Source organism: Rhea americana, unplaced genomic scaffold (genome assembly GCF_003343005.1).
Source record: "Rhea americana isolate MKP2758 unplaced genomic scaffold, rheAme1 scaffold_43, whole genome shotgun sequence".
Lineage (NCBI taxonomy): Eukaryota > Metazoa > Chordata > Aves > Rheiformes > Rheidae > Rhea > Rhea americana.
The window spans coordinates 1,483,108-1,509,995 of record NW_028186568.1 but is presented as its reverse complement, the minus strand read 5'-3'; the positions used below and the strand labels follow the sequence as shown (position 1 = coordinate 1,509,995).

General features: G+C 37.4%; 1 protein-coding gene across 1 annotated transcript in view; it reads left to right on the top strand.

The window, feature by feature from the left end:
* The first annotated feature begins 181 nt into the window (after positions 1-181).
* The window catches only part of SLC35F3 (solute carrier family 35 member F3), a 189,478-nt gene continuing 162,771 nt past the window's right edge, over positions 182-26,888 (top strand). Inside the window, exons 1-2 of the mRNA XM_085315469.1 lie at positions 182-284; positions 631-860. Coding sequence (XP_085171595.1) covers positions 232-284; positions 631-860 — 283 coding nt within the window. The 5' untranslated portion in view covers positions 182-231. The remainder of the gene's footprint in view (positions 285-630; positions 861-26,888) is intronic.

The following is a 26,888-nucleotide window of genomic DNA, read 5'->3' as shown; positions in this document are numbered from 1 at the left end:
CGGCGGGCGCGCAGCGCGCCCTGCCCGGCCCTGGCGGCTGCCGGCGGCGCTCCGCGGTCCGCCTGTGGGCCGGCCATTTCCCTGCCTGCCTGCCTGCCTCCCTCTCCGCGGCGAGCCCTCCAGCCGCCGCCGCGCTCCCTCCTTTCCTCCCTGTCCTGCCCGGCCGGTGAGCGCTGCCGGCTCGCCCCGCTGGGAAGTCTGGGCGCCCCCCAGCCATCGCTGCTGCTCCCCATGGGGATCCGGGAGTTCCCCAACGGCTCCGCGCGGGGCAAAGGCGCCAGCCTGTGAGTACCGCCGCGGCGCGGGCGGGGGAGCGGGACGGCGGCGGGCACGGAGGGAGGGAAGGGGCCACCTCGCGGCGCGGCGCGGCGCCGCCCGCCCGCGGGGTCGCCTGCGCTGGAGGCCAGCGAGGAAAGTTTGCGGCGCCGCCGCCTCCCGTCGCGGGGCGCCGGGCCGCTCACCTGCCGGGGGAGGTCCCGCCGCCGCGGCGAGCCCGCCTCGGGCGCCGCGCCCGCTGCCGCCGAGCCCCGCGCCGGGGGAGCCGCCGGCGGAGCCGAGCCACCTCGCCTCGCCTCGCCCTGCCCCGCCGCGGCCCCGGCGCCGCTCACGCCCCTCTCCCGGCCCTCGCAGCGGCATGCGGCGCTCCCCCGATGTCAGCCCGCGGCGGCTGTCCGACATCAGCCCGCAGCTCCGGCAGCTGAAGTACCTGGTGGTGGACGAGGCCATCAAAGAGGACTTGAAGTGGTCCCGCTCCGTGGAAGACCTCACCAGCGCGTCCGTGGGACTCACCTCCATCGAGGAGAGGATCCTCCGCATCACTGGCTACTACGGCTACCAGCCCTGGGCTGCCAGCTGCAAAAGTGAGTCCCCGGGCGCGTGGCTTTGTGCGGGGCCGGCATGGAAGGGGCTGGGGCCACACGGTGAGACCGCAGCGTGACACCCARTGCGGCGCTGCTGTCAACCTCTTTAACGTGGACACAGGTTTGGTCATCTTACCTGTGGGGAACCCCCTGCCATGGAAGTGCTTTCATTCTTTGACAAGAATTTTATACGTATGCTGTGTTAATCTTTAGGCAGTTTTTTGTTAATGGCAGTGTAGGCTTCATCACTATACCTAAATTTTACTAAGGAAAATAGGGCAAATATTTGTCTTAATATTGCACTTAGTCAGGTATGTTGATTTCCTTATTTGTGATAGCTCTTTAAAAGCACCAGTGCTTTCATGCACATGTATATTTTCAGAAGTAATGTTATCAGTATCTCTATCTGTTGTTCTAAAGGTCTGTCAGGTTTTCACAGTAGTTATACTTAATCTGGGTTTTATGCCTTTCCTATGTTTACTGCAACTGCTTTTTCCATCTTCCTGCACTTAGGAAACTTCTTATGGTATCAATATGAAGAGTAACCTAGCTGTACTCCACCACATACATGATTTACAAAGGAGGTGATATTTTGAGAGACTTTAATATATCAACTAGAAATATTTTTGCGTGTAACACTTGCCATTTTTCATCACTACCAAAGACAATTGCATCAGATAACCAGTTTTAAGAATTACTTTGCTCTGTAATTTAAGCCATGAAAAATATTTTGGTTGTTTTGATGCTGTTCATAACATTGCAGTTTTCTGTTGTAAAAAAGATTATGATATCTTAGAGAAATCATTACTTTGCTGGGAAAACTGGCTGTGACAAAGTGATTGTTTCTATGCAGTGCTTTCTTAAGTATTCAGTATAAACATTTTAAAATGCTTACCTGTGGATTATTGTTACTAAGCAAACTGGCAATTAGAAAGGGAAAGATATAAGAAAATACAGTACACAATACTTGTTCAGTTTCTTCATGAGGAAGAGTAGCTCCTAGATAATAGAACTTTGTTGATAAATACTTTAATACTTTTTCTGTTAGAGCCTTTTATTTGTCTTTGCTGTGATTATAACAGAAGTATCTGATGTTTGCTACCTTTACTCACAGGGAGTATGGGCTTTCTCTAAGAGCAATTCCATTGCCTGGATTGGGACCATTCCTGAGAGTAAAGCTTATTCAGGTCAGTTTTCAGGATCAGACCATATGCTGATGCCAGACTGAGTTGCATATTAGTGCTTCTGTTTGACAGAGTGACTAACAGTCCAGTTGAAGTCACGCTGAGCTACTGTGGCTGATCTTTCTGAAATAATAAACGTCATGCTGGCTGTTCAATTATAGCCTATTTGTTGAAATTTATAACTGTATCTGAAAAAGTTATCTAAGCAACCCTAAGCTTACTGCTTCAGTTGTGTTTTCTCTGGTAACTCATTTGAATAATAAAATTACATGAGTTGAGAGGATGTCTGAGGCTTCTTAAGTCTATGCCTAAAAATAATGGCTAATGCGAAGTCATTGCCAATTTAAATTCTGGGTTGGTAGACATATAAAAACAACATTCAGAGAAAATGGGCCATCTCTCTTGCTGGTATAATACGGTATGGCTGAAGCAGTGCTGTGTTGATCTACATCAGCTGAGTATGAGACTGAATGCATGTAAATGGGGTAAATCGACAAAAATGGAAAACTAGCTTTGTAACAACTACTTAGAAATCTTTTTGAAGACTCCTACAATTTGGGCTTATGCAGTTAGCTTTGAGAAATGAATTCTTTTGACTTCATAGTTGCTAGCCTTAATTAGCCCAAGAACTGTGAACAAAAATAATTTCTATTAAGTTCAAATTGCACTCTTGTATTTTTTTGTCTTCTTATTGTGCATGTTTGTAAGATATTCAGATGCTGTTGGCACTATGTAAATAATGAGTATAATTAGAGGAGTGCATTAATAATGGACCTGTTTTCTGGGAAATAAATCAGTAATCCAGTCTGAACTGGTCAAATTTCATCCATCTCAATGACATTTTTGTTTCTCTGTCACCTGTAGAGCTAGATCTAGTTTCTCCACATACACACACTAGATCTCCTCCCCCGCCAATATACTTCATTTAGACTGTTTATTTAAATAAAATTGTATGAGGTGTTCCAAAAGTTTTTGACAGTTTTAAACAAAGCTCCAGGAACAAAACTACTAAAGAAGTTAATTGTTATGAAGTCAGAGATAGTGTTGCCGTTTCCCCAAAACTGGCCAGAAGATTGGCTTTGTGGTTAAATAAATGATCATCTAAAACAGATTGGGATATCTCAAGGTTATGGACCAGTTCCAGTATTTCATATGCTTATAAATGAGATGGGGGTGGTGGTGGAAATCAAGATTTACTGAAGACAAGAAGTGATACAGATTGGACAGGACAAGAAAGGATTCTGCATTACTCTAGAGATTCAGTCAAGTGAATAGTCCAAACGTTAACAAATGACATTCAGTATTGCAAATACAAGCCTCGTATGTTCCCTGAAAAGGCTGAAAATTACTGGTCCACCCCACAAAGTTTCATATCAGTACATCAGCTCATGAAAGGGAATAGGCAGGGACTATAAATAGCTCTATGAAGACCTGTGCTTTTTGATTACACTTGCAAACAAGATCTTAGGTGCTATAGGAACTAGAATAATATTTTTTTCTGTTGTAATGCCTTCAAAGAATTTAGTGGTACAGCTTGATGAAATATTGTGCACTATTGATTGTCTCCTCCCAAGAAAGGTAACAGAAGGTTCTGAAATGAGTAAGGAGAAAGAGTATGTACAGAAAGTCTAAAAGAAGATCCTGAAGAGTTTTGGCTGTTTACCACAAAGAGGTTAGAACAAAGGTACATAAAGTGCTGGCAGGTATTGTATAGGCAAATAGAATGATTTTCTTAATGTATCATAAGAGGAAAAACATGAACAGACAATGATGCTGAAAAGCCATCAATAAAAAAACGATAGAAAAAGAAACATTTTTTGAGAAAACACATAATTTGATTCTGAAATTCATTGCCACCTGCAATTTTTGAGATCAAGAATTCAAAGGGATTGTAATTCATAATAGTGACAAGATCTAGAATTACCATAATTAGGAAAAGAACGTTGGTGAGAATATTAAACTTCATTCTACAGAATACAAATTAGTCTCTGTCAGGCTGGGAGGCAGACCATCTTCTTGCTGAGAGCTTCTTTCTCTGTAGCATCTAGCCACCTTCAGAAAGACGATAGGTGTGTGTCCTGAACCAGTTTGGCAGTTCTTATTTTTTTGAAATTCTTGCTATTGATTTTCAAGGGAGCTAATTATGTGACTAACTGTTCTCCAGTCTAAATCAAATATTCATATCTGTCCCATAGGGACTATTTTGCATCAACTAATTTGTTTTTTTTTTCAAATGCAAAAAGGAAGAGGGGAAGAAACACATCATATGCAGTCAGATTACAGAGTCATATCTGATGCAGCTATGTCAATAATACAGCTCAATATTTGTGAAATCTAAGAAAGGTTACTTGACTTTTAAACTTTTTAAATTAACATAAATGAAAGAATCAAGGGATCATAGAATTTCATGTAAAAAAAAATAAATCCATAGATCCCAGTAGCAGCCTTTTTGTTGTGTGGAGATTGAACATTGGTAAGGTCATATTTGCAAGGATGTTCTTTTTCATGAGGAGTAAATAAATAACCAGCAGTTCTACCTCTTAAAGTCTGCATCATTCCAATTCAGCAGAAGGTACAAGTTCAGAGGTGAACAGCTATATTTGTAAAACGCAGTTAAGTTTCTGTTCTCACCAATATCAATGGGAATTGGATTTCTGATGTTTTTTTAAAATGTTATCTCCTGGGAGCTTTTCTGTACTTGAGAAATGCAGATGTCACTAAGCTTCTCAACTGTCTTGCTTGTAGGCATAGAAGACTATTTTAGTTATGGTAACAATTGGCAGGATGCTTACTTCCACCTGAAATGTGCACAGCTAGCACCTTTGCCAGAAATTCATTTTTCTTTGTGTTAACTAAGTCATATTTTGTAATGATTCAATATCATAGTCTATCATTGTGTGATTAGTATTTTAAATACATAGTGCCAGAGCCAACTATCTCCATTTTGCAGTCTTTGTCTCTTCCTACAGATTGCCTGCATGCTTCTTCTCCTTGTTTAAGGCTAGAGACTTTCCTCTAAAGCACGGATCCTCAAATATGCATGTGTTCCCAGATACAAACTCCTTATGCACAAATCAGGATCTCTCTGCTTTTAGATGCCCAAGAGATCACTTGGCATCCCACTTTCATTCACACACCTGCTTTGTGTACAGATGGATGTTGCTCTACACGTGAAAGTAGCATGAAGACAGTATTTACATAGTGTTTGATTCTTTCAGTGCTGTTAAGTAGAAATAGACCACAGTCTAGTTCACAACTATAAACATACATTTCTATGAAACCTTGACCTTGTGAATAGCCTGAAATTGTTTCAGTGACTTCCTTCAAGTGGCGTATTGTTGTTCAGGTGGAAGGGAAAGACTGTGTCCACAACACTGAAGAACTCCGGTTCTGCTCCTCCCTTACTTTAAAAATTAGTTCCCTATTTTTAATATTTCTTCATCAGCATTTCAGGCATAACAAAATAAGCCATACATTGTTATTGCTCAGACTCCCAATGTAATACTCATACAGCTTGTAGCACAGTAGGCCTTGACCTGGATATGGAATTTTAGTGCTATTACCAAAATTAATAATATATTGAAACACATTGACTTATAAAACTTCTGAACTTTGCTCAGAAAACATAAATGTCTGAGTATGAAAATATCCCAGTTACTGAATTTTGATAGGCTTTCAAGATAGTACTTTAGGGTTTGTTTTATCTAATTAAAAGAATGAGCAGCGTACTTTTATAACGATTAGAATCTACACATCTAAGGTCCAGTGCTTCCAGCTGTTCCCAAACGTTCCTCCTTATGATCTGTTTTTCACATGCCATTGAACGCTGTCGCTTTGGTACTCAGTAAAAGCAAATCTAATGGGGATACGAATCAGGACAAAAATACTAATGCCTGAAATCTGTGCAAATGCTGTTTTGCAATATTTGCAGTTGAGCCAGAACTTAAGTGTTTTTTTTGTTTTGTTTTGTTTTGTTTTTTTTTTTTGAGATGGTATGCAGGAATCTCCAGAAATTTGAAGTCCGAAGTTGAATAGCATTATTTTGTCTGGGAAAAACCATTTTCAGGACAGCTGCAGTTGATTCGCATAAAACTGATGCTTGCTTTCTATGAATAAAGGCTAAAGGTTATGCTATTATAACTAATTTAATGCTTGATGATACCATTCATGTTGCTGTTCCTGAGGTTGAGTGATTATGTGAGAGTCTCAGTTTTCAGGTGAAAATGCAGAGTAATCTCTAGATGTCTTGTTCTAGGAGAAAAACTTGGATAGTTACTTTAAGGTGAATTCATAGGTTACAAAAAAAAGAAAGAAATCGAGAAAGCCAGAAGCTTAGAAGGGAAGTAAAACCCTGCATTTTATTTCGTTGTTTAAAGCCAGCTTTATGGTGTTTGAGACCTGGTTCATGTTTTCTAATGCACTTCATTGGCAGTAATAACATAGCTTTTCTTGCTAGCATAAAAATTAGTTAAGGAAAGTGTGGTTACTCCTGCAGGTGAAAGAAAACATTGGTAAGCAATTACACTGTAGCTTTAAAAATTTTGTGGCATTCAACTGTCAGCTGCAGTCTCTTGCCTTATGCTGAGCCTATGCATGTTAGTACACCAACCAGGAGTATTATTGATTTATATTCACATGACAGTTCATACTCAAACTCTTAAAGCCATTTCCCCATATTTTTAGTACTCATTATCACTGAGAATAACTGTCTCCAAAGACAATCCTCTTAAAATATTTCAGAGACCTAATCAAAAGCCTGCAGTGGATGTCCCAGGAGGTATTTTTCATTGGCAAGGGAACCCTTTGCCCTAGTGGACTTTAATTATTTGGATGGTCTTGCAATTGAGAATGAATATGGCGTAGCTCAGTCTGGCCATGTAAGACAGAGAAAAGAAGTATGGGTAATGAATACTGAACAACTGCAAAAATAGGGCATGAATGATAAGAAAAAGAAAGAGAGAAATGGAGCCTTTCAGAAGTTTCTTGTTCAAGACAATTCCAATAGAGAGAAGGTATAAGGATTCTTTGGAATTTTTTTCCTCAACGCCAACAAAAAAAATTTTAGCCTACACTAAGCAGGAAACTGCTTCTTGTTACAATATTTAGCTTCATTAATCACAAATTTTAAGTTTTAAATTGTTTGCTCTCAAAGCAAAATAATTGAATTAAAGCCATTTTACTAAACATTTCAAATTGTTTAGTAAATATTTAGTAAATTGTAAATGTTTAGGGAACATGTAATAACTTGTTTACTGAACAGTTTTAATTGTGTAGTGTTACCTTTTTGTTTGTTTGTTGTTTAAACAAATTAATGGGTTACTTTCAAGTTTTCTTCCATGAAGCATTAATTACATGTCATATGTAGTATGCCATTTATATAGAGCAGTTCACAGCAGCTGGGGGGTTGTTGGCTTCCAGCTTTCATTTATAATACTGGAATATATTAACATAAATGTTACCATCGAATTTTATTATGTTTGTAGAACATACTGAGGTCTGAGGTCTCCATTGTGAAAAATTATTAATAAAACTAGTCATATATGTAAATGTTTTTAAAATTGGGGCCCATGTTAAAAGTTTTGAGAGAGAATATTAATTGGCATTGGAGATTCCTTCCACCGATGAGCTATATATTTTTAATAGAAATTTGAATGCATTTAATAATCAATGTGTTTATTTGATAATAATGGATTGCTCCTGAAAACACGAACTACTCTATATTGATATGGAATAATATTAAGTGAGCAAAATAATTTACTAAGTAAAACAAAAATTGGGTAGTATTAAGAATTATGCACAAATTTGCATCAAATTTGTGAAATCGTATCTGTCTTTACTGAGGGGCTCTTCCTTCATCAGGGGAAATCTCTGTAACAATTTTGGAGTGTACAGTGTAGTATATATTTGAAATGCAAACCAATGTTTTGTTTAACAAAAGCAATTAACTGCATAAGATGGAGAAGTGGAATCTGGCAGCAAAGTCAGTGATGATCTGCTGTAGTATGAGGATATGGTTGTGTAACTGGAGTATTACTGAGACACAAAGCCACAAAAGAACAAAGACTCTTGGTCCCAGATATTGGTCTCTCTTGAAACTGTGTAGCACATCAGCCAGTCCAGTGATGCTAATCAGCCTAACAGCTATTTTAACCAGATTCTGGCTTATCTCGGGACTGTATTCAAGAGGAGTTGCTGTTCCCTAATCTCTCATTAATGTAATGAGGTGTTTGAGTTTCTTATTCCTGCCATAAATGAGAAGTTGCCATTTACTTGAGATTGGATGATCCTCAGGATAAAGAGAGGGATGGAGAAATTACATAAAGGCAACTTTGTCCCTTTGGCTCAGTGCCCTTCTCTAGAGCCTCTAGGATCTAATTTTGATCCTCTCTCTGTTTTGGAAGCTGAAGCCATAGGCTTTCCACCATGTTAGTGAGTGGCAACTGCTCTGAGAATAGTAATACAATGAACACTTCTGTTTTGAAGAAGTTTATCTAAGAAATGGATCTGCAGAGGATCTACCTGCCTAGGAAATAGCTAGCCTTCATGGGATGTATATTCATGTAGAACCTGCTTCCTTGAGTATTGTTGATTCTCTGCTTATCTTCACTTGGTACATGCTATTTTGTTCCTCAGTACATCTATGGAAGAAAAGAGATTCCATGACTGCATGTAAGATCAGGGTCCAGAGGAGAACTGTCTTTTTCATGGACTGTTTAACTTCTAAAGGGAGCAACTAGATTTTCAGTTTCAAAAAGTGGTGCAAAGCCCTACCAATCCCATTGCAAAATAAATAATAGCTAGTAGAGCTAATCTGATAGTGATAAACTGAAGGGATTTATCATTTCATTACACTGGAAGTAGCATGTATTTGATACCTAGCCTCATTATGTCGTCTTAACACTAATTAAGTGTATCAAAGTAGGGTAAAAGTTGAACATGCTCTCCACTTTTTGTGTATGCTGGAGCAGGCCAAGCCATTTGACTCATGCACTCTCTGGCAGTGATGCTGTTCATTAGCCCTGGCACAGTCTGCATGCTCTACCTCATCCAGGATACCTTGTTTTAGCTGGGCCAGGTCCATGCAGCGTGAACAGAGCATGGGCTTGTGCTCAGGTGCAAAGTGAACCAAGGACTTTCCCCTTCAGAGATCCTGTGCTTCTGTGAGGACAAGTCTTTTTTTTTTGTTGACATTCTGAAACCCTGGAGTTTGCTCTCCTTTTCCGAACAGTAACTTGCATTCAGACCATACAGTTTTTCAGGCATTCAGCAGGGATGAGTAGCTTGCAAATGTCTGCCTTAGCTGAAATATTCAGTGCCAGGGTTAAGTTCAGACATCCAGTGTTTCAGCATGAAGCAGGAAATGAGCCTTCATGACTCTATGACTCTATTGGCTTTCCTGCTAATTTTATGTAATGTCTTCTGAAAGCTTTGGGAGTGACTTCTTAAAATACACAATCATTTATACTAATATTTGTTTGGGCAAGTTAGCACTTAAATCCATAGCTATTTGATAATCACATTTTAATTTTTCAACTTATTTAGACACTAGTTAAGACTCATGTTTTTTGAGTAGTGCTTTCCAAGGAACAGTAATTAATAACAGTAATAACAGCAAATGGGTTGATTCCCTGTATTTCTGCTGAAATTGTCTTTTGCGGTATCATCCTTCTGTATAGCATTCCGTTTCGTATCCCCCTGCCTAGTAACTTCTCAGTTGTGAATCTTTGTTCCTTTCAGAAACAAGTTTATTAATATAAATGAATATGTAGGAATATATAGAAAGAAAGAGTTTATTTTGAAATGCTAGTTAAAGAGAAGAAATTACAAAATAATATAAAAGTATAAAAAGACAAAGAAGAAAAATAATTTGAAGTTATCAGAACCCGAGAAAATGTCTGTAATCGAAGCTAGTTTAGATCACTTTCAAGCTGAGCAAGAGGAGGAGAAAAAGACAGAAAGAAAACTTCCTTTCTACAAGTGTTGGCTTCCTGACACTTCTATGGGCACATGTTGTGACTAGGGGATTTTATTGCAAAGGACTTGAGTTTAACTTTTTCTTACATACACATGACAAGTGTATTCTGTGGGCCTTTTTCAAAGGATTCCTTTTTCCAATCTGGGAGAGTACAAGAGCTGGAATGAAACTTAGGTTAACATGGTGCATTAGGACTACAGTATATACGACTTCAGGTTTTTCAGGAGGCTCTCTGATTCCTGGACAGTTTCACAGGCTTTCCAAGTTATACTGGGAGAATGTATGAGGAGGATGCAAGGACAACTCTTTAATCACCATATTCCCATCACTGGCTAGAAGAATTATGATGATCTCCTGTGAGATGCAGTATAGAACTTGACTTCTTATTACTGCTTGTAAATTATTTCCCAGTCTTTGGAAGATCTTTCTAAAGCTTATCCTAGAACACTAAAAATGGTGTCAAAATTCCTAACTTTAACTGGAAAAGGAAATTCGCAATCTTAGTCTCAGTTTGTTGCAAAATAGTTGCTCAGAAGTCCTTTCCTAATTGCATTGCTTATGTAATAAATAATTTCTTTATCTGCTTTTCTTGTATCAAAGGCAGAAATAAAATACAGTATCCTTTGCTATTTCACATTTTGCACTGTGCTTAGTAATGTTTGATTCAATATCTTTAGAAACTTCTTTCTTTTGCGAATAGTGACAGGTAGAATACTCTGTGTGTTCTGATTTCTGAACACTGTGAAAAGGCAATGAGAAATAGAGCCTTGTTTTATAGTATTTTTCCAAATAGAAACAAAAATGGGCGGTAAATCATTGAAATATGAACAAGTATTTTCCCAGTGTAGAAATGCAAGAACAGCAAACAGATCTTGACTCTTGTACAGGGAGCAATGCTTTGGACCTTCTGTTTCTAGTATGTGCGTAAGATAAACTGAATCTCACTGGAAATAGTTCTGTCAAACAATGTTATGTTTTTATTCCTAGAAATAACAGAATATGTAAAAATTTTTGCATGGCATCTTAATAGGAATCTTTGTTATTTTAAAATAATGCTTATATATCAGACCTTTCTGCATGTCACATTCTTTTATATCCTACAATAATACTTCTTTAGAAACACAGTATCGCTTGTCTACGTAATAAAAATACATAGGAAGTGGGAATGAGGTCAGAATCTCCAGAGTATAAACCTAGACTCTCTTATGATTCCCTAGGTACTTTTTGTTTCTTGATGGAATAATTACACAAAGGAAACAGGGAAGAGCTCTCAAATAGGGCATTTCTGGCTCAAGGTATACTCCTCAGCTCTGCACACTCCTACTAATGCTACAAATATGAGAGAAATAGAACAGCTATTGTAATGAAACCCTGGGTCCATCCAAGTTCATGGCACTTTTGTCATTAACTTCAGTTGAGCCAGGGTTTCACCACCAGGCTTAAGTCTTTGAGTTTGTCTTTTAAGCGCCTTTCCTGTTTTATATGCTGAACATTTGTTCCTAAGGCAACTGTATCCAATTACACCTACCCATACATGGTCTTTATTATATATTCCTGAGCACTATTGAGGAGCTCTATTTAAATTATAGAATAATGACTACTTTTAACAGATGTTCAATTTTAATTTTCTTTCATCTTGAACTTGGTATTTAATTAGTACTTAGTAGCCTGTCCCAACATGGGTAGAGAGCATCTAGAGCAGTTAAGGAGAGACCACTTTTTCTTCCCATTGCCTGGAAAGATGACTACCCTGAGCCTTAGGTGTGAAAGGAGGAAGAACCTAAGTTCATATATATATGAACATATATATAGTCGTTCTTGGTTTTAGGTTAGGAGTTGTGGTTGGAGACCTCTAACAAAGCATGCAAAAGAAGCACTGAAAGAGGAGGAGAAAATTCTGAAACTGGTCTGCTACCTACAGAAAATATCTTTTCCTCTGAACAGGTCATGTACTACCCCTACCCCTTTGTACTTACTAAATGCTAAATCACTGTGTGTTTTCACTTCAGATGAGGACAAAGAATCCCCCTATGCCAGTGTGAGGGAGCCTTTTAGAACTGTAGCAAAAAGGCATTCTAGTTGTCATTTTTGTAAACTGTAACTTAGAAACCAGTTAGGCTTTGACAGTCCTGCCTCAAATAAGACATTATCACAGTCAATTGAGAAGTAAGAGGGCATAAAATGGACCTCCTTGCAAATGAAGACAAAGGGCGGTTTGTAGTGGGATAGAATTACAGAGAAATGCAGAATTTCAAAATGACACTAAGGATAACAAAATACTGTGCATGCAACTTGGTTTTTTGATTGTTTTTAAACTAGCCCACCACAAAAAAATACAAGGAACATGCAGAGTGCGTGGTTGAGAAATTCTTAAGTAAAGTTTAAAATCCATCCAAGAAAGCTGACTGATTAGATTTTTTTTTTATTTTCAAAGACCTAAATACTTCAGTCTTCCTGTGAGCAAAACTCTAACAGAAGCCAGGAGGAATTTTGCCTAACTAAACCCAGCAACTAATGGTCTGTTAGTATACTGCAGACCTAAATGAACATTAGGTTTCTAGTTTCAACGTAGTTGTAATAGGTTCATGAAAGCTGTGCAGTTTGGCAGGCTTGGACACATAAGCCTCCACTGAATCTCAGGAGTGAACTACCCGAAGTATTTTTATAAACGCAACATGCTTTCACAAGCCCAGAGTCTCTCTTGCTTTTCCAATGGCTTTTGCAGTTTTCAGATGGAAGTACAAAGTGCTGGATCTGGTCTCAGCTTCCAGGTAAGACCATTCCTGTTGTAACTATCTGTTGATGTAAGTATGTCTAATAAATTCCTTTGTAGTCTTCATACTGTTTTCTAGCAGAAGGCAATTAGACAATATGTATTTGTGATCCTTCAATTCTTTATAACTAATGGTCCTTATTTATGCTAGGTTAGGGCAGCTTGAGAGCAGGGAAACTGCCTTTCCATCTGGCCTTACCTCTTCCTGTTCTGGATCAATCTAATCTCAGATGCTGAGACCAATTTGATCTTGAAACATTTACTTTTTTGGAGGAAAGGTTGTAGAACTTTAGCCAAACTTGTGTCCCCAACAGTAGGAATTGCGCAAGAGAAATAAGAGTGATCTAGACAGAGATTTATTCCAGGTTTTGAAACATTATTCATGTTTGAATTCAAACATTTATTCATGTTTGAAACATTAGTATTGTAGGGTAGTAACTGCTAAATCACTCTATATTGAAGAGTAATTTTGGAAGGTGCAAAACATTAACACATTGCTGAAAGAATTCCTTCACTTTAGATGCATCTCTCAGCTAGTACAATGTTAAACTAGTTGCACAGTCTACTGCTTTTTGCAATAGCAGTCAATTTTACTAAAAGAAAATTGATTACATAGGTCTGAGCTCAGGGCTGAAGCTGGTGAATTACTCTGATAATAACTAATCTTAATCTTTTTTGCTTTTTTGGTTGTTATTGATTTTGATAGGTTGAATTATTCTACCATTTCCTAGGAATTTTTTCATTAGATAATTTTTTTGAGAGTTATAATTTTTAACAATTCTCAGACATAACTTTAAATAGTATTTTTCAAATAACTTTGTGTTTATAAACTCTTGAGATTAAAATAATGAGCAAAGTTTACACCTTATAGTAGTTACTTTTGATATCTCTTAGCATTTTTATTATGTTAATGTTATAGAAAAATATAAGGACCTCATCCAAAAGCCAAAGTAATACCTGAAAATACCCATGGATGTAACTATAGTGTCACATGTCTGCTTTATACTTGAAAGATAGATCTTCAGTATTTTTTTCTTCAGCTGAATCACTAGGAAGCTGTGTTTCCGTGGAGCTATTAGGTTTCAAGGAAATGTTTCTGCAACTATTTGATACGCAAGTTTCAAGCCTGCAAAATATGTATAAGTATCTTAAGCTGTGCAGCAGCTCTGTGACTGAGATTATTCACATGTGTATTTTAACTTTTGGAATTTAAATTATTTTTATTGCCCCAAATAAATGGTTTTTTTTACTGAATGTTAATGTAATATTTTGTTGAAAGCTCTAATTCAATATTCTTCATTAATATGAAATGTCATTTTTGTCTGTCCATGGTAATTATAGCAAACTAGAACATTTCATCATTGCTAATATGCCCTACATTGAAAGTCAATTTTCGCGTGAATAAATGAAATAATTTTTGTGTGCCAACAAAAATGTTCCTATTCTGTTTCAAAAATATTTCATTTCTCTACTCTAGTTCATTTTAGCTTTACAGTTTCCTAGCGTAATGATTGATCTGTTTTTAATTTATTTTTTCATCAGTCTGATCTTGTAATTTTTACAAAATATAATGTAATCCTAAGTAATTCATGTGCTGAACAATTAAGCTTGACAAAATGGTCTGCCCATAAGCAAAAGTTTTGTGACAGCAGTTATCTGTAGCTTATTTAATGCAAATTAGAAAGATTTATGAATTAGTGTTTTGATGGGTATTTGATTTATTTGAAAAAAATATATTTCTCCTGGTAATATTTCTGATTGAGCAATTTAAACATTATAACAGCACATTGTGACATTAACTTTCTTTGATACCTTGTTTGCAAGAAGCACCATTTTCTTAAGCATAAAACACTCTTCAAACCAAGTACTTCATTCATTTTGTTTAACTTGATCCTGTGTTGATTTCAGTGGAGTAAAGTAGTAAAGCAGAGCAAATTCATAGAATCTAGCTTAAGATAAACAGCCTGAAAAAAAGATAAAATTAGCAGTTGTAGGGTTTGGGGGAAACACAGCATTAAGCTTTCAAAGATCTAGCAGAGAAAATACTTCCAGCATCCTGAATCCCAGATGCAGCAGGTGACAAGAAAATATAGTTACCAGATTTTCACAATCAAAATTAATACTGGGCTCAGTTTTTTCAAGAATGGAAAAATAGAAGTTTCTGTGTGTTCTACATAGTCCTCGGTTAAGGGACTATCATTTTTAAATAACCATTATTAAACTCCTTTTCTGCAAGTGATCAGCTGTGATACAAGCAAGTGGAATGAGAGAGAGAGAGAAATGCATCTCCTTTACTGGAGGGTGAATCATCTGTGAAGCTGTACCGTGCCTTTCTGTTCTTCAGCCTTTGCCTTTTCTGTTCAAGTGCTAGATTTATTTGCTCCATGTATAGGAGCTAAAGAGCAAGGGAGAAGTTTGTAATAAAGGTGATGTAAAAATCTGGACGAAGACTCCCATGAACAATCAGGACAGAAATCTACTGTATTTTTTTTTCCCTTGGTAAGAGACAAGTCATTTCACTGATATGACATGCACTTGCAAGTCCTTTGTAGATATGTTAGCTGATTGTCACATACAACTGTAGGCGAATGTGAATGAGTCTTCCTAGTTGAACTGCACTGTATTGTGACTTCGGTAACTGTCTAATAGCCTTTCCTACATAGGCTTCAGCAAAGAGAGCAAATTGGCAAAGGGAAGAAAAGAAAGGGTGCCAATTTTTATGCTTATATCTAACACACCAGTTGATCAATGTTTCCAGTAACGAGTGCCAGCTGGAAGCAGTCTGGAAAAGTAGAAATAGTTAAGCTTCGATTTCCCAGACTGATTTTCAAATTCTGCACATTTGGGCAGAAGACCAGGCTCCCCAAAGGTTTTAGGGAGTCTAGGTTTCTTTGATTACAGTGAGAGTTAGTTGTCCAAATATGAGGATCTCTACCAAAGATTCATTCTACCCTCTTTGTCTTCATTTTCTTGTTTGTGGATTTTTCCTAAGATGTAGCATATGATTTGTGACTATTTGCATGCTGTTCTTTTCTGGCATGGACTTTCTTTTGCCTGATTTGGCACCACATTTGATCCCTAGCTTGCAGGGATCTGGTTCTTCCACTTCATTTCTGTTACCTCTGCCCCATTCACCTCATTTACTCCTGTCTTCCCTTTCTCAAGTGTCAATGACTTTTTTTTCCCCAGTTACTTAGGTTACTCATCTGTTACCTTTTGATCTTCCTTCCCCTCAGTAGCCAGCTGCACTGCACATCTGCAGTACTAGCTGTGGATAAATAAAGATCACACATAGAAGGAAAAGAGACTTGGAAGGACTAACAACACACTGGATACTGATGGGCTAAAAGAAACCACAAACATGTTTTGAATTTTCCTATAGGAAGCCCAAAGAGACAAGCTGACCAATGCCAGAATGACAGTTCTAGAAACAGTTGTGGGGAAAGGAGTTTATGTTAAAACTTAAAAGGAGTGATGACAGATTTCTAAATGACAAAAAAGATTTTTCCACATGATTTCCAGCTAGAAGTCAAACCTGTTTTTATGCTATATGACAGGATCTGTACAATTTTGGGGCACCAATACAAAAATGAGGAATACAAAGCAATAGTTGTAGCACAGAGGAATGTAATTCCCAATTTGTTTGTATGCAGGTCACTCATCTGTTCCTCGAAAAATGAAATATTAGTAAATTAAATGGAACTCTTCCAGCTTTTTTAATCAAGCCTTTTCTGAAGAGCCTTGGAAAGCTGTTTGCCTTTCTTTCAAAGCTCCTGGAGGTGAAATGAGATGAAGGTTTCAGAAAGCAAATGCAGTGCAACTTGCCCAAATTCTGGTTTTAGTAGTTATGATGTTCTGAGTTATTCAATATGCCTATCTGAACTTTAGCATTAGCATGACAGGACAATTAGGAAAAAAGATTTTGGCAAAAACAGAATAGGGATGAAACATGGAAATGTAAACAAAGCATTCTGAATCAATTTAGTAAATAAAAAAGTACAAAACAGAGTAAAATACACAAACTCAGAGAGATTGCTACGGAAGTCTGTGAGTATGTGTGTGAAAATGCCAGATGAAGCATTACATTGCAGTGGGCCAAATTCATGCCTGATGTTGAGGTGTATAAAAACTAGTAAGAGAATAAATAATGTAACAAAGGCATTGAAGAATAGAAATGGTATACCAAAGGGAATGAAAGCTTCAAGCAGGTCTGAAAAGACAACTAGGTTTTCTTGTGTTGAAAATGAATTTAGGTGTCTAGATTTATGGTGTCTTTATACCTTTGTCCTATTCTCATTTAAGTGGATCATGAGTTGAAACATGCACACTGACTGTACCACCAGCATGTTTTTTTAAGAGGTGAGTGCTAGCTAGGCAGTCTTATAGTTGCTGTATTGTTTTGTTTTGTTATGTAGGCAGGCAGAGAAAACAACTTTATCTGACATAACCAAACCAAAAAATCAGACAACCTAGCATCAGTCAGAAATTACTCTTGCCTAGAGCCATCCAAGTGCTGAAGAAGAATGCCAAGAAAATTCCTTCAAATTGATCATTTTTTTTCTTTATACTATATCTTAAATATCTAAAATAAAAACAAAGACTAGATCTTGGATATTCTTTTTGCTGGCCTACAAGTAACTGGATCTAATTGCTGTTTGACTGTTTCGCTGGCTTAGAGATTCTTTGGCCAGCAAATTCAGCTGTTCTGATGCAGGATACAGAAGGGACAGCTCTATCATGTCAAGTAGATTTTAGGGTCAGGAAAATGGAGTACGGTTGATCATCTCTGCATGAACAGCAAGTCCCTACATGTTGTTTTCTACTGACATGGTTTAGAATAGCCCAGTCCTGTACCAGTCCAAAATCACAGGAATGGAAAGGATGGAGTAACATATTGATGTGGTCTGTCTCATGTCCAGATGTGCGATGTAGTGGGAATTTGGCTCAGAAGGGTACCCTTATTTTCTTCCTCTCCAGATAAACAATTGTTTTAACAAGGCAACACTGGAATTCGGAGTATTAGCTCCTTTCCTTTGCTTAGTGTCTTAGCCTATGCATGTGCAAAAGACCCATATCCAAATGATGATTGTAATGCTGATGTTACAGTGTTGTGGACTTTTTCATTGTTTTAAATATAAACACATTGGTTCAAACACACATTGAAAACAAATGAATGCACGTATGTGTACACACACACACACACGCACATGTACGCACGTATGTATGAGAGGAAACCAGTTTTAACCAGTACTGTTGGGATTTAACAGCATAGCCTTGCTGAAAGTTGTGTCCCTGAACAGAAACAGTTAAGTTTCCTCATAACAAGTACCCTCAGAGAACATTATGTAATGATCTGCACTGACACGTCTGGATGGTTTCTTTACATTGACTGATTGTTCTTACAGTTCATTTTCCCCCTCCCTTTCTAATCATTTAATTCATTCCTTTGTATAAAGCCCATTAGTTTTGCACTGAATTTATCATCTATATCATAGCTAGAGATTTATTCAACTGAGGCACTTTACAGAAGCCTTAATTTAGCCTTTTCCACAGTCTCAGCAATGAATATTGTAGTTTGACAACCAGTTATTTCAAGCTGCACACAGCACTCCTATTCTTGAGTGCTGTTCATAGAGAAATGGAAAAATTAATAAGGAAGTTTGATAGAAAACTCTATGTACTATGCTTTTTACCTTCCTTTTTCCACCCAGGTAAACCTCTTGGGGGATATAGAGGGAAGGCAGCAGAAAAGAAATTTGTGCTATTTTCCTATGACTAAATCATAGTCTGTTCTGGTTGCTGTACTAAGAAGTCTGTAAGCACCCACAATATATTTAAAATTGTGAAAAGGTCAGTAGAATTCAAGTAGAACTCAGTAGAATTAAAAGGCAGATTTTTTTAAAGCATGAATTAGAATGTGCCCTGAAAAAGAAATTTCAAAATACTGCAGAAGTCTTTGTGACAGACGTGATACATAATGTTGAGCAGAAGCTAGATAAACTCTGTATAATTTGAAATAATGTGGCAATAACACTGAGCTGCAATCTGCCATTAAATTTGAAACACAGAAATGTAATTCCAGTTTATTTCTGAATGAGGAAAATGTCTTGTCCCTGTTGTATGTCTCTTTCCAAGGCAACTTGTTGGGCTTTCTGTACATTCATAACGTGAAAGTTTTAGGTTTCTAAATGGTTACTTATTCAGTGAGCTCCAGGATCCACAGACAGGATACTTACAGAAAGATACCATTTCACCTAGTATGTTTGCTAAACCCTAAATCAGACATGCTTACCCTGGGCTGGGCTCTTGCAAATCTAGACATCTTGCAAATTTAGATATCAAAACACTAAAGCATAACCTATTACCAATGACAGCATTCACTCCAATGGTATTGCCTGTGGATATAAACATAGGAATTACCGTGATTGATATGAATTGCAGTCCATCTATTTATTATCTGGTCCTTCAGAGACAGTAATGTTACGTTACTCTGAGAAGTTGTTTTGAGACAACCTCTCTAGGATTTTCTTTCTGTATCCTTTAAGAGTTGGCTATTAAAAATATGGGTTAAGAGGGTTAAGAAGTCTGTTTTTTGAATGTTGTTGTTTTACAAGTTCAGATATGGCTTTAAAATAATTCCTCAGCTTGGATATATGTATTTATCTAGAACAAGATAAAAAGTACTATGTAATTTATAATTAAAGATATGGGATCATTCTCTTAGACCATGCAAATAACAGTGGATATCACTGGTAGGATTGTCATTGATTTACTTCAGAATTCTAGAGAGACCATAAAGATAGAAGAGGCTTAGGTGATGCCCGCAGGTTGATATGAAATGAAATGATGTGCTGCCGAGCAGTGAGCAAAACTTAACTAGCAAAGTAAATAGCAATGAATAAATTGCAGAACATGGTCTCATTCCCTATATGTCATACCTTAGGAAGCAATATATCTGAAATAAGAGCAAGAACAGATGATCCAGTTAGAGGTTAACCTAACATATACTTGAAAATGGAAAAAAGTGACTATACTGGTATCTGTGCATCCCAGTTGCTTTGATGAAGGACAGGAAGATGAAGGTGTAATTTTCTGAAGTATCAACAGAACAGAGATCTACTTTGGTCTTAATCTATATCCCAAATCAAATTAAAATCTGGATTTTTTTTCTGGATACTTGTACAAAAGCATATAGTCCAATTGCATGAAGATTTAATTGGGTATTCATCCCCTGTAGGTAAAAAAAAAGTAGTGAAAAACCCAAACTGACATACATAGTCCATTCAAAAGTGCATGTATAACTTTTAATGTAAAATACAAGTGAAAGTTCATTGACTGTATTTCACAATATCATCCTTTTACAAATTTGACTTGGATATCTTTAATTCAGTTTAGATTTTCAATTATCTGAAAGTGTACTTGAACTTTATTGTCTTAATAATAGATTCTAACCAGTGACAGACAATTTTTAGGGGTTTGAAGAAGTGAAATGTGGCTGCTTAAAAATGAAGTTTCTATATCTCATGATGGGGTGAACACTGAATCGCTTCACTCTAGTCTCATAGATATTTTCAAAGTAGGTACTCTATAAATTGTTTAGACATAATTAACAAGCTTAATAGACTTATCACATGCTTCAAGACAGTAGCAACTGAACAAGGAAATAAATAAGAACTTGCTTCTGACAGACTGTTAACAGACTGACACAAAGCCATACACAGGCGTTGCCACTCAGAATAAAAGTATCAGTGGAAAATGACATAGAAACAGCAAACCTGATTAGTAAAGCAAGGACACTTCTATTTAAAATACCTGTAATGTTCTAGTAGTTCAAAGTTTTTTTGCCAAATTCCATTAGAATGGATTTTTTTTATAACATAAGATCAGAATCAACTAAGAAGGAAGTATGAAGAAAATAATGTTATTGCTATATACTGGAAACATTTTTTCCCCAAATCAGAGCACCAGCAAGGCCCATTTGACAGTGTAATGTTTCAAATGACCCAGGGTATTTTAATCATTTGCCTTTTCTTGAGGAATCTGTAACACAACATTAACCACCCAAGAGTAAACAGTAAGAAGAATATTGACTGGTATTCGTGTGCCCAGCCATGTCTCTCTGCCCCAAGATTTAGCACTCTGCATTGGCCAGAGATTCCTTTGTCTTGAGAAAAAAAAATGCTTTGTGATAGTGCAGTGATACTGAAAGTATGATAATATATTTAGACATGTTGATTCTGTTCACTGCATGTTAAGAGAAGTAGACATCATGACTGCAAGACTTCTGTCTGTGCAAACATCTTTGATTGCTAAGGTTTGAAGGGCTAAAATATTTGGCTAGAAGTCCTTGGCCAATTGATAACAGTTTTTCCATTGACTGCAGTAAGCCTGGGATTAGATTTCTTTCTTAAATGGAATATAAACTGCAAAATGTGTGCATATAAGACTGTAATACTATCTCTAGTGCTCGAGAGTCTTCATGTATGTGTATGCTGTCTGGGGTTTTTTTGTCTTTATGGATATAACAATCTCTCAAAAATAAGTAATAGCCATTGAATATGTCATTGTAAATTGAAAATGGAAAAAAGTTTGATGATTTAATGATTCTAATAAATTAGAACTTTAATGATTCTAATAAATTAGAATTTAGTGCCAATTAAAGGCTGAGGTAAGCAAACTCAAACTACGAGGTATTTTATCGCAACAGGCATATGTTAGGATATATTTTCATGTAAATATTTCTTTAAGCAGATTAAATGAGGAAGTCTAAATAAAAGTCTTTACCTCAACAAATTTCCCACTACAGGAAGAGTTGAGAAATAATGTGACTCACAGGACAGAAAAAGTATAGTTAGTTATTCTAGAATGCACTAGATTCTTTAGCTTTTCTGTTATTTAGGGTTTTATTAAGACAGGCTAAAATTGCATGCTTTTAAATGTATATGTGCACTGCTATTCCTTTTTTTCTGAGAATTTTCTTTCTAAATGGAAGTACGTAGTCTAAACTCTTGTTACTGTGCTGTTGCCAAACATTATATTTGCAGCATATCGTACGTACATTCTTCCATTACAGTTTTTTCGCACTTATCGGGGAAAAAAAATCCCACTCAAAATGCAGTACTTCACTGCCATATTCTCCTTCATATACCTCTTCAAAATTTCTTTCCGCTGCTATCTAAAAAAACCTTTAACCTGGTAACAGGAATTGGTTTTGAACACTGCTCCATGCTTGGCCAAGAATTGGGCATATTCATCTATTCTGCCATTGCATTTTGTCCCAAATCCTGTTACAGCTATCCTCTTGTTATACCCTCCTTTTATTGTGTTTAGCTTGTATGCTGTTGGGGGAAAACACTCTAAACATTTAGACAGTATTTTATGTTTTTATAGCATGTAGTATTATCAATCCCATTTTAGCTGGATTGTGAATGTCACCACAAGATAAGTATTAATAACCTGTGCCTATTGATTATACAACGAAGGGTCAATACGATCCTTGTCTGACACGAAGAGCCTGCACAGCTACAACCCAGTCAAACATGCAAGGAGCTGTGCCACCTTGGCTGTTATTAGTGCAAGGACTACAGCTCCCTCAGGTCCTGTCTCACTAATTTGCCTGTGCTGGTCAGTCTCTGAGATTTGCCACAGTGCCATACAGTAGCATCTCTAATGCTTTTTAGCTGCTGGGGATCTCAACAATAAGTTTTGTAGTAGGCTTGTCTTTATATGCATGTGTAATACAATAGGAATCTAAGAGGACTGCCATATGAAACAAGCATATAATTTATTCATTATGACAATAGTACTACTAGGTCAAGAATATTTGTTATTATATTCTGGAAAACATAAAAAAATGTTTATTACCTTGTAAAGGACCTTGTAACTTTCTTCCACTCCTCCCTTTTCATGCTGGACCCCATGTTGCACCGTATCTGTCTCTGTGACTTTGGGAATAGCCAGAGGAGTCCCTACTGATAGCTACCGTGAATGCACAGCAACTCAGCTGCATTTACTACGTTTGCTTTTCAGCACAAAAAAATATTTTATTCAGCTTTGTCATAAAAGGAGGGTCAAAACACAGAGTTTTGTAATAAATTCTTGTTGTTCACTTCACAAATGAAGTCACAGGACAGATGGGTGTTTGGGGCCTTCTGATGCTGTCCTGCAAGTGCGCCATTTTTCATGCCCAGCCTGAGTTGCCAGGTGCGCATCTCAATGACTTTAGGGATGGCTCAGAAAATGACCCCAGAGGCCTACTGGGCTGGTGAAGTATACTTCCTGTTCTGGTATATTCTTCCTGTCCTGGAATGCTGGGCTTCATGGAAGCACATGCACCACCAGTATAAGAGGGAAAGAACAGCTCCGGAAGGACTTACTGAAGGTTATAAATGAAAACACTGGACAGCAAGGGATCGTGGGGATAGATCCTACTATTCTCATGGTAGGATCTGTCTCTTATTGTATTCTAATGAATATATTAAGGAATTAAATTGATAAGGGAAAATAATACCCTTCTTAAGTTTATTCAAAAAACCATAGTACAACAAACCTAATTCAAAAATTTAAACATATAATTAAATAGTAAAATAGCCCATGTAGCAGTCAACTTCTAGATCTTTTTTAAGCCTCTCAAGTTTACGACTGAATAGGACTTATTTCAGAGGGTATAATTAGCTGAAGGGCAGTGTGATGACAGAAGGTGATATTGCAGAAGAGTGTTCTGAAGAGGTTGTTTGCAGACCAGAGGGAAGACTGGAAGTGGTGTTGGACAGGGAAATGCAGCTTATTACGGTGAGAGTTTAAGGTTTTTCTGCTGAGTTAAGCAAAGAAAAAAAAAGGGAGAGTCCCTCACAGAAAGAAAGATTTTTAAAAAAGACCTTTGCAATGCTACTGCTGAAACAGGCTGTTGAATGCCTAAAATACTACTCTCTGCAGAGAGAAATTTATTGATCACAGAGTCTTTCAGCTATCAAGTGTTTGGTTATAAGCAGAAGTTTACCTCGTAATTTGTCTTACATGCTACTCTTACTGTGTTTTTGTGCAGGTAATTGAAGGCCAGAATAGAGATTGTGCCATCTCACTAGACGGTACAGTAGCAGTGCATTCTTGAATACCTAAAATACTCAGGCCTTTGCTGAACTTGTGCTTTTTAGGTACACAATGCAGGCAGAGAAAAAATAGGCCTGGCAAGCTTAAATAATTATCAGTAGCCTACTATGTGTGCATGCTGATATATAGAAACTCTTAGTTTCTGTAACTGTTTCTTTCTAAGTGTTATTTAGAAAGGGTATATTGATACTGTTTGTGGATTGCAAAGGAAAAAAAAAAAGGATAAGATGTCTGTGTGATTCATTAAGCTGTTCCTACAACAGAATACTTGGTAAGATAACCTGTAAGATAAAGATCTGATAAAGGAGACTTTAATGTCCCTGTTAATATAACAATGATGTAAATATGAATGAATGATTGGTGTACCTAAGCATGCAAGTGTATTAGTTGGTTCAGTTAGTGACTGAACAGATAAACTGAGGTGCATCCCTTACATTTAAGGGATAGGGATGTAAGACTTTTTTTAGGGTATTCACTACATTTAAGTGTCTTATTTTCCAAGTGTTAAAATAAACAGTGGTAAACAACTGATTTTGATCTTATCTTCTGCCCCTTGATTTGTGACTATATAAACCACTGAACTAAGGCTAAACAGGGCTCAACAGACATTCATTATTCTTGGAAAGGTCATATCAAACCTGCCAGGCTTTTACTCAAAAACAATCTAATGGCTTACCCCTGTTTGAACCAGGATCAGTTCAAGAAGCTGAAGTCATTTTTATCTCACACTGTTGTGAATGAGCTCTCCAATGGATTTCCAAGTAGTTTGTGTGGTGAACTGCAATAATTCTACCCTGAAGTAATGTAAGGATTTCATTTCATCTTCACGTATGCATTTTCTACTTTTCTGGGTCTAAGCCATGCTTCCATACCACCAGAATGTGGCTGGGAAAGAGGGGCTGTATGTGATTTAGTATTTAATAGTTGCTAACTCAAAGTGTCAGACAAAGCATTCTGGATTTTGCTGATTTTGTTGAAAAAGGACATCTGTAGTAGTTGCATAAATGTTTCTTTTTTCTTTAACAGTAAAAGGTACTCAGAAGAACTTTCCTGTTTATAATCTGTATAAATATGAGATTGGATGTTCTGATTTGCCGTGGAAGTTTGTTACATAATGACTAGCAGTAGAATGCTCTTCTCTTTTCATCTTTGTCCTGCTAGGTAGTTATGGACATTATGTGAGGAAGTGGGGAGACCTGATTAACTTGTGACATGAGTGATCTCAAATAGGTGTGAAACTTGAGTCTTTCATCTGCACACTGCTCTGCAACCTGGATGTTTTACAAATTTTTATATTTTGTTTCTCTGATTCCAAGGTGGCTAATGCATTTGGAAAGGTGATATATTAGTTAACAAGTATTTGATTATCTATGTTCTTTTCCAGTATGGAAGTGTATACGGCAAGAAAATTTAATAACTTCAAGCCTCGTGCATTCTGAGGTATGAAGGCAACATTCTGAGGATAGGCAACAGTCTGATTTTTTTATAAGCAAATTAAAGTCATCTATGTATTCTCCATGAATGTAAGTTGAAGAGGAAGGGAACTACATTTTGTGTGATTACTTCTCCTTGGCTCCTTGCTGTTGTTGGCAGTATTTTTTCTTAATACATGATCAGTTGGCCTGTGAACAGGTGTGTGCAAGAAACAGAGGCAACTGAACAGGGGAAGTAAACAGCTTGAGTAATGAGCTCTTGTCTCTCTGGTTATTGCTAATGATATCTCTCTCTCCTGTGTGATTTTTCCTGTGATTTTATTCCTTTATGCATTGCACAGAGAAGGGAGAACATGTGCCTAGAATGAACTTCTAGGAGGATTTCTTTTCTTGGTGTTCATACTTCTGCAGTATGATGGCATCTGTGAGGAAGGCTACTCTTGTTGTATTCCACTCTTGTTATATCATAGAATCATAGAATCAGTAAGGTTGGAAGGGACCTCTGGAGATCATCTAGTCCAACTTCCCTGCTCAGCAGGGTCACCTAGAGCATGGTAGACAGGGTTGCATCCAGGCAGGCCTTAAAGATCTCCAGAGAAGGAGACTCCGCAACGTCTCTGGGCAACCTGGTCCAGTGCTCTGTCACTCTCACAGGGAAGAAATTCCCCCTCACGGTCAGGCGGAACTTCCTGTGCTTCAATTTCTGCCCATTGCCTCTTGTCCTGTCACATGGGACAACTGAAAAGAGTTTGTCCCCGTGCTAGCTTAACTATTCCCTGTGTCATAGGGTTGAAACTGGTTTTTCTCCTTGCATGTTCAAAACTTTGGTCTTTTTGCTTCTGTTGAGGTAATTGAAGAGAGTTTTGCAGTGCTTCAATCATGCTTCAATTCAGAGGCATTTGGATTTAGGTTGGGAGATTCCAGGGAAACTAATAAGACTGTCTGATTAACAACACTGCATTACACTTGCCCCCTTTTAGAAAAAGGATGAGATTTTTCAAAAATCTGACATTCCCCTTGTTTTCAAGGGAACTGTATGTTGCACTTTTGTCTTATGCCTTTGAAAGTCTTCTGAGTCATCTCATTTTCTTAAGCTAAACTGAATCATTCCTCAACTCCATCTTCCATACTGTAGGTTCTTGCCTCAGTTTTAGGATCGTCACTGATGGACATGGTAAATTAAAATAAGTGTTTTCTTTCTTACTTTCAGTGTGTGATTTTAAGGATCTAGTAGCTGCAGACTCTTGAATGACACAGTATGTTACCATAGTTCAGTTTAGTATGAGAAATAAATTTCTGTGTTGAGTGAACTATTTTAAAATTCAAGATATGTTAGGACAAACTGGCTTTTTTGAGACTAAGAATCCACTTCACTTAGGATCACAGAATCATAGATTAAAATAAAATAACATGAGAAAAATGTTATAGAGAGAGTTAGAACTCTATAGGGAAGATAAATTAGCTGGTCTTTTTCACAAGGAAAGAATTAGAAGGTGCTCAATGAAATGATTGGATACCAATTTTCAAACCACCGTAAAAAAAATATTTGGACTT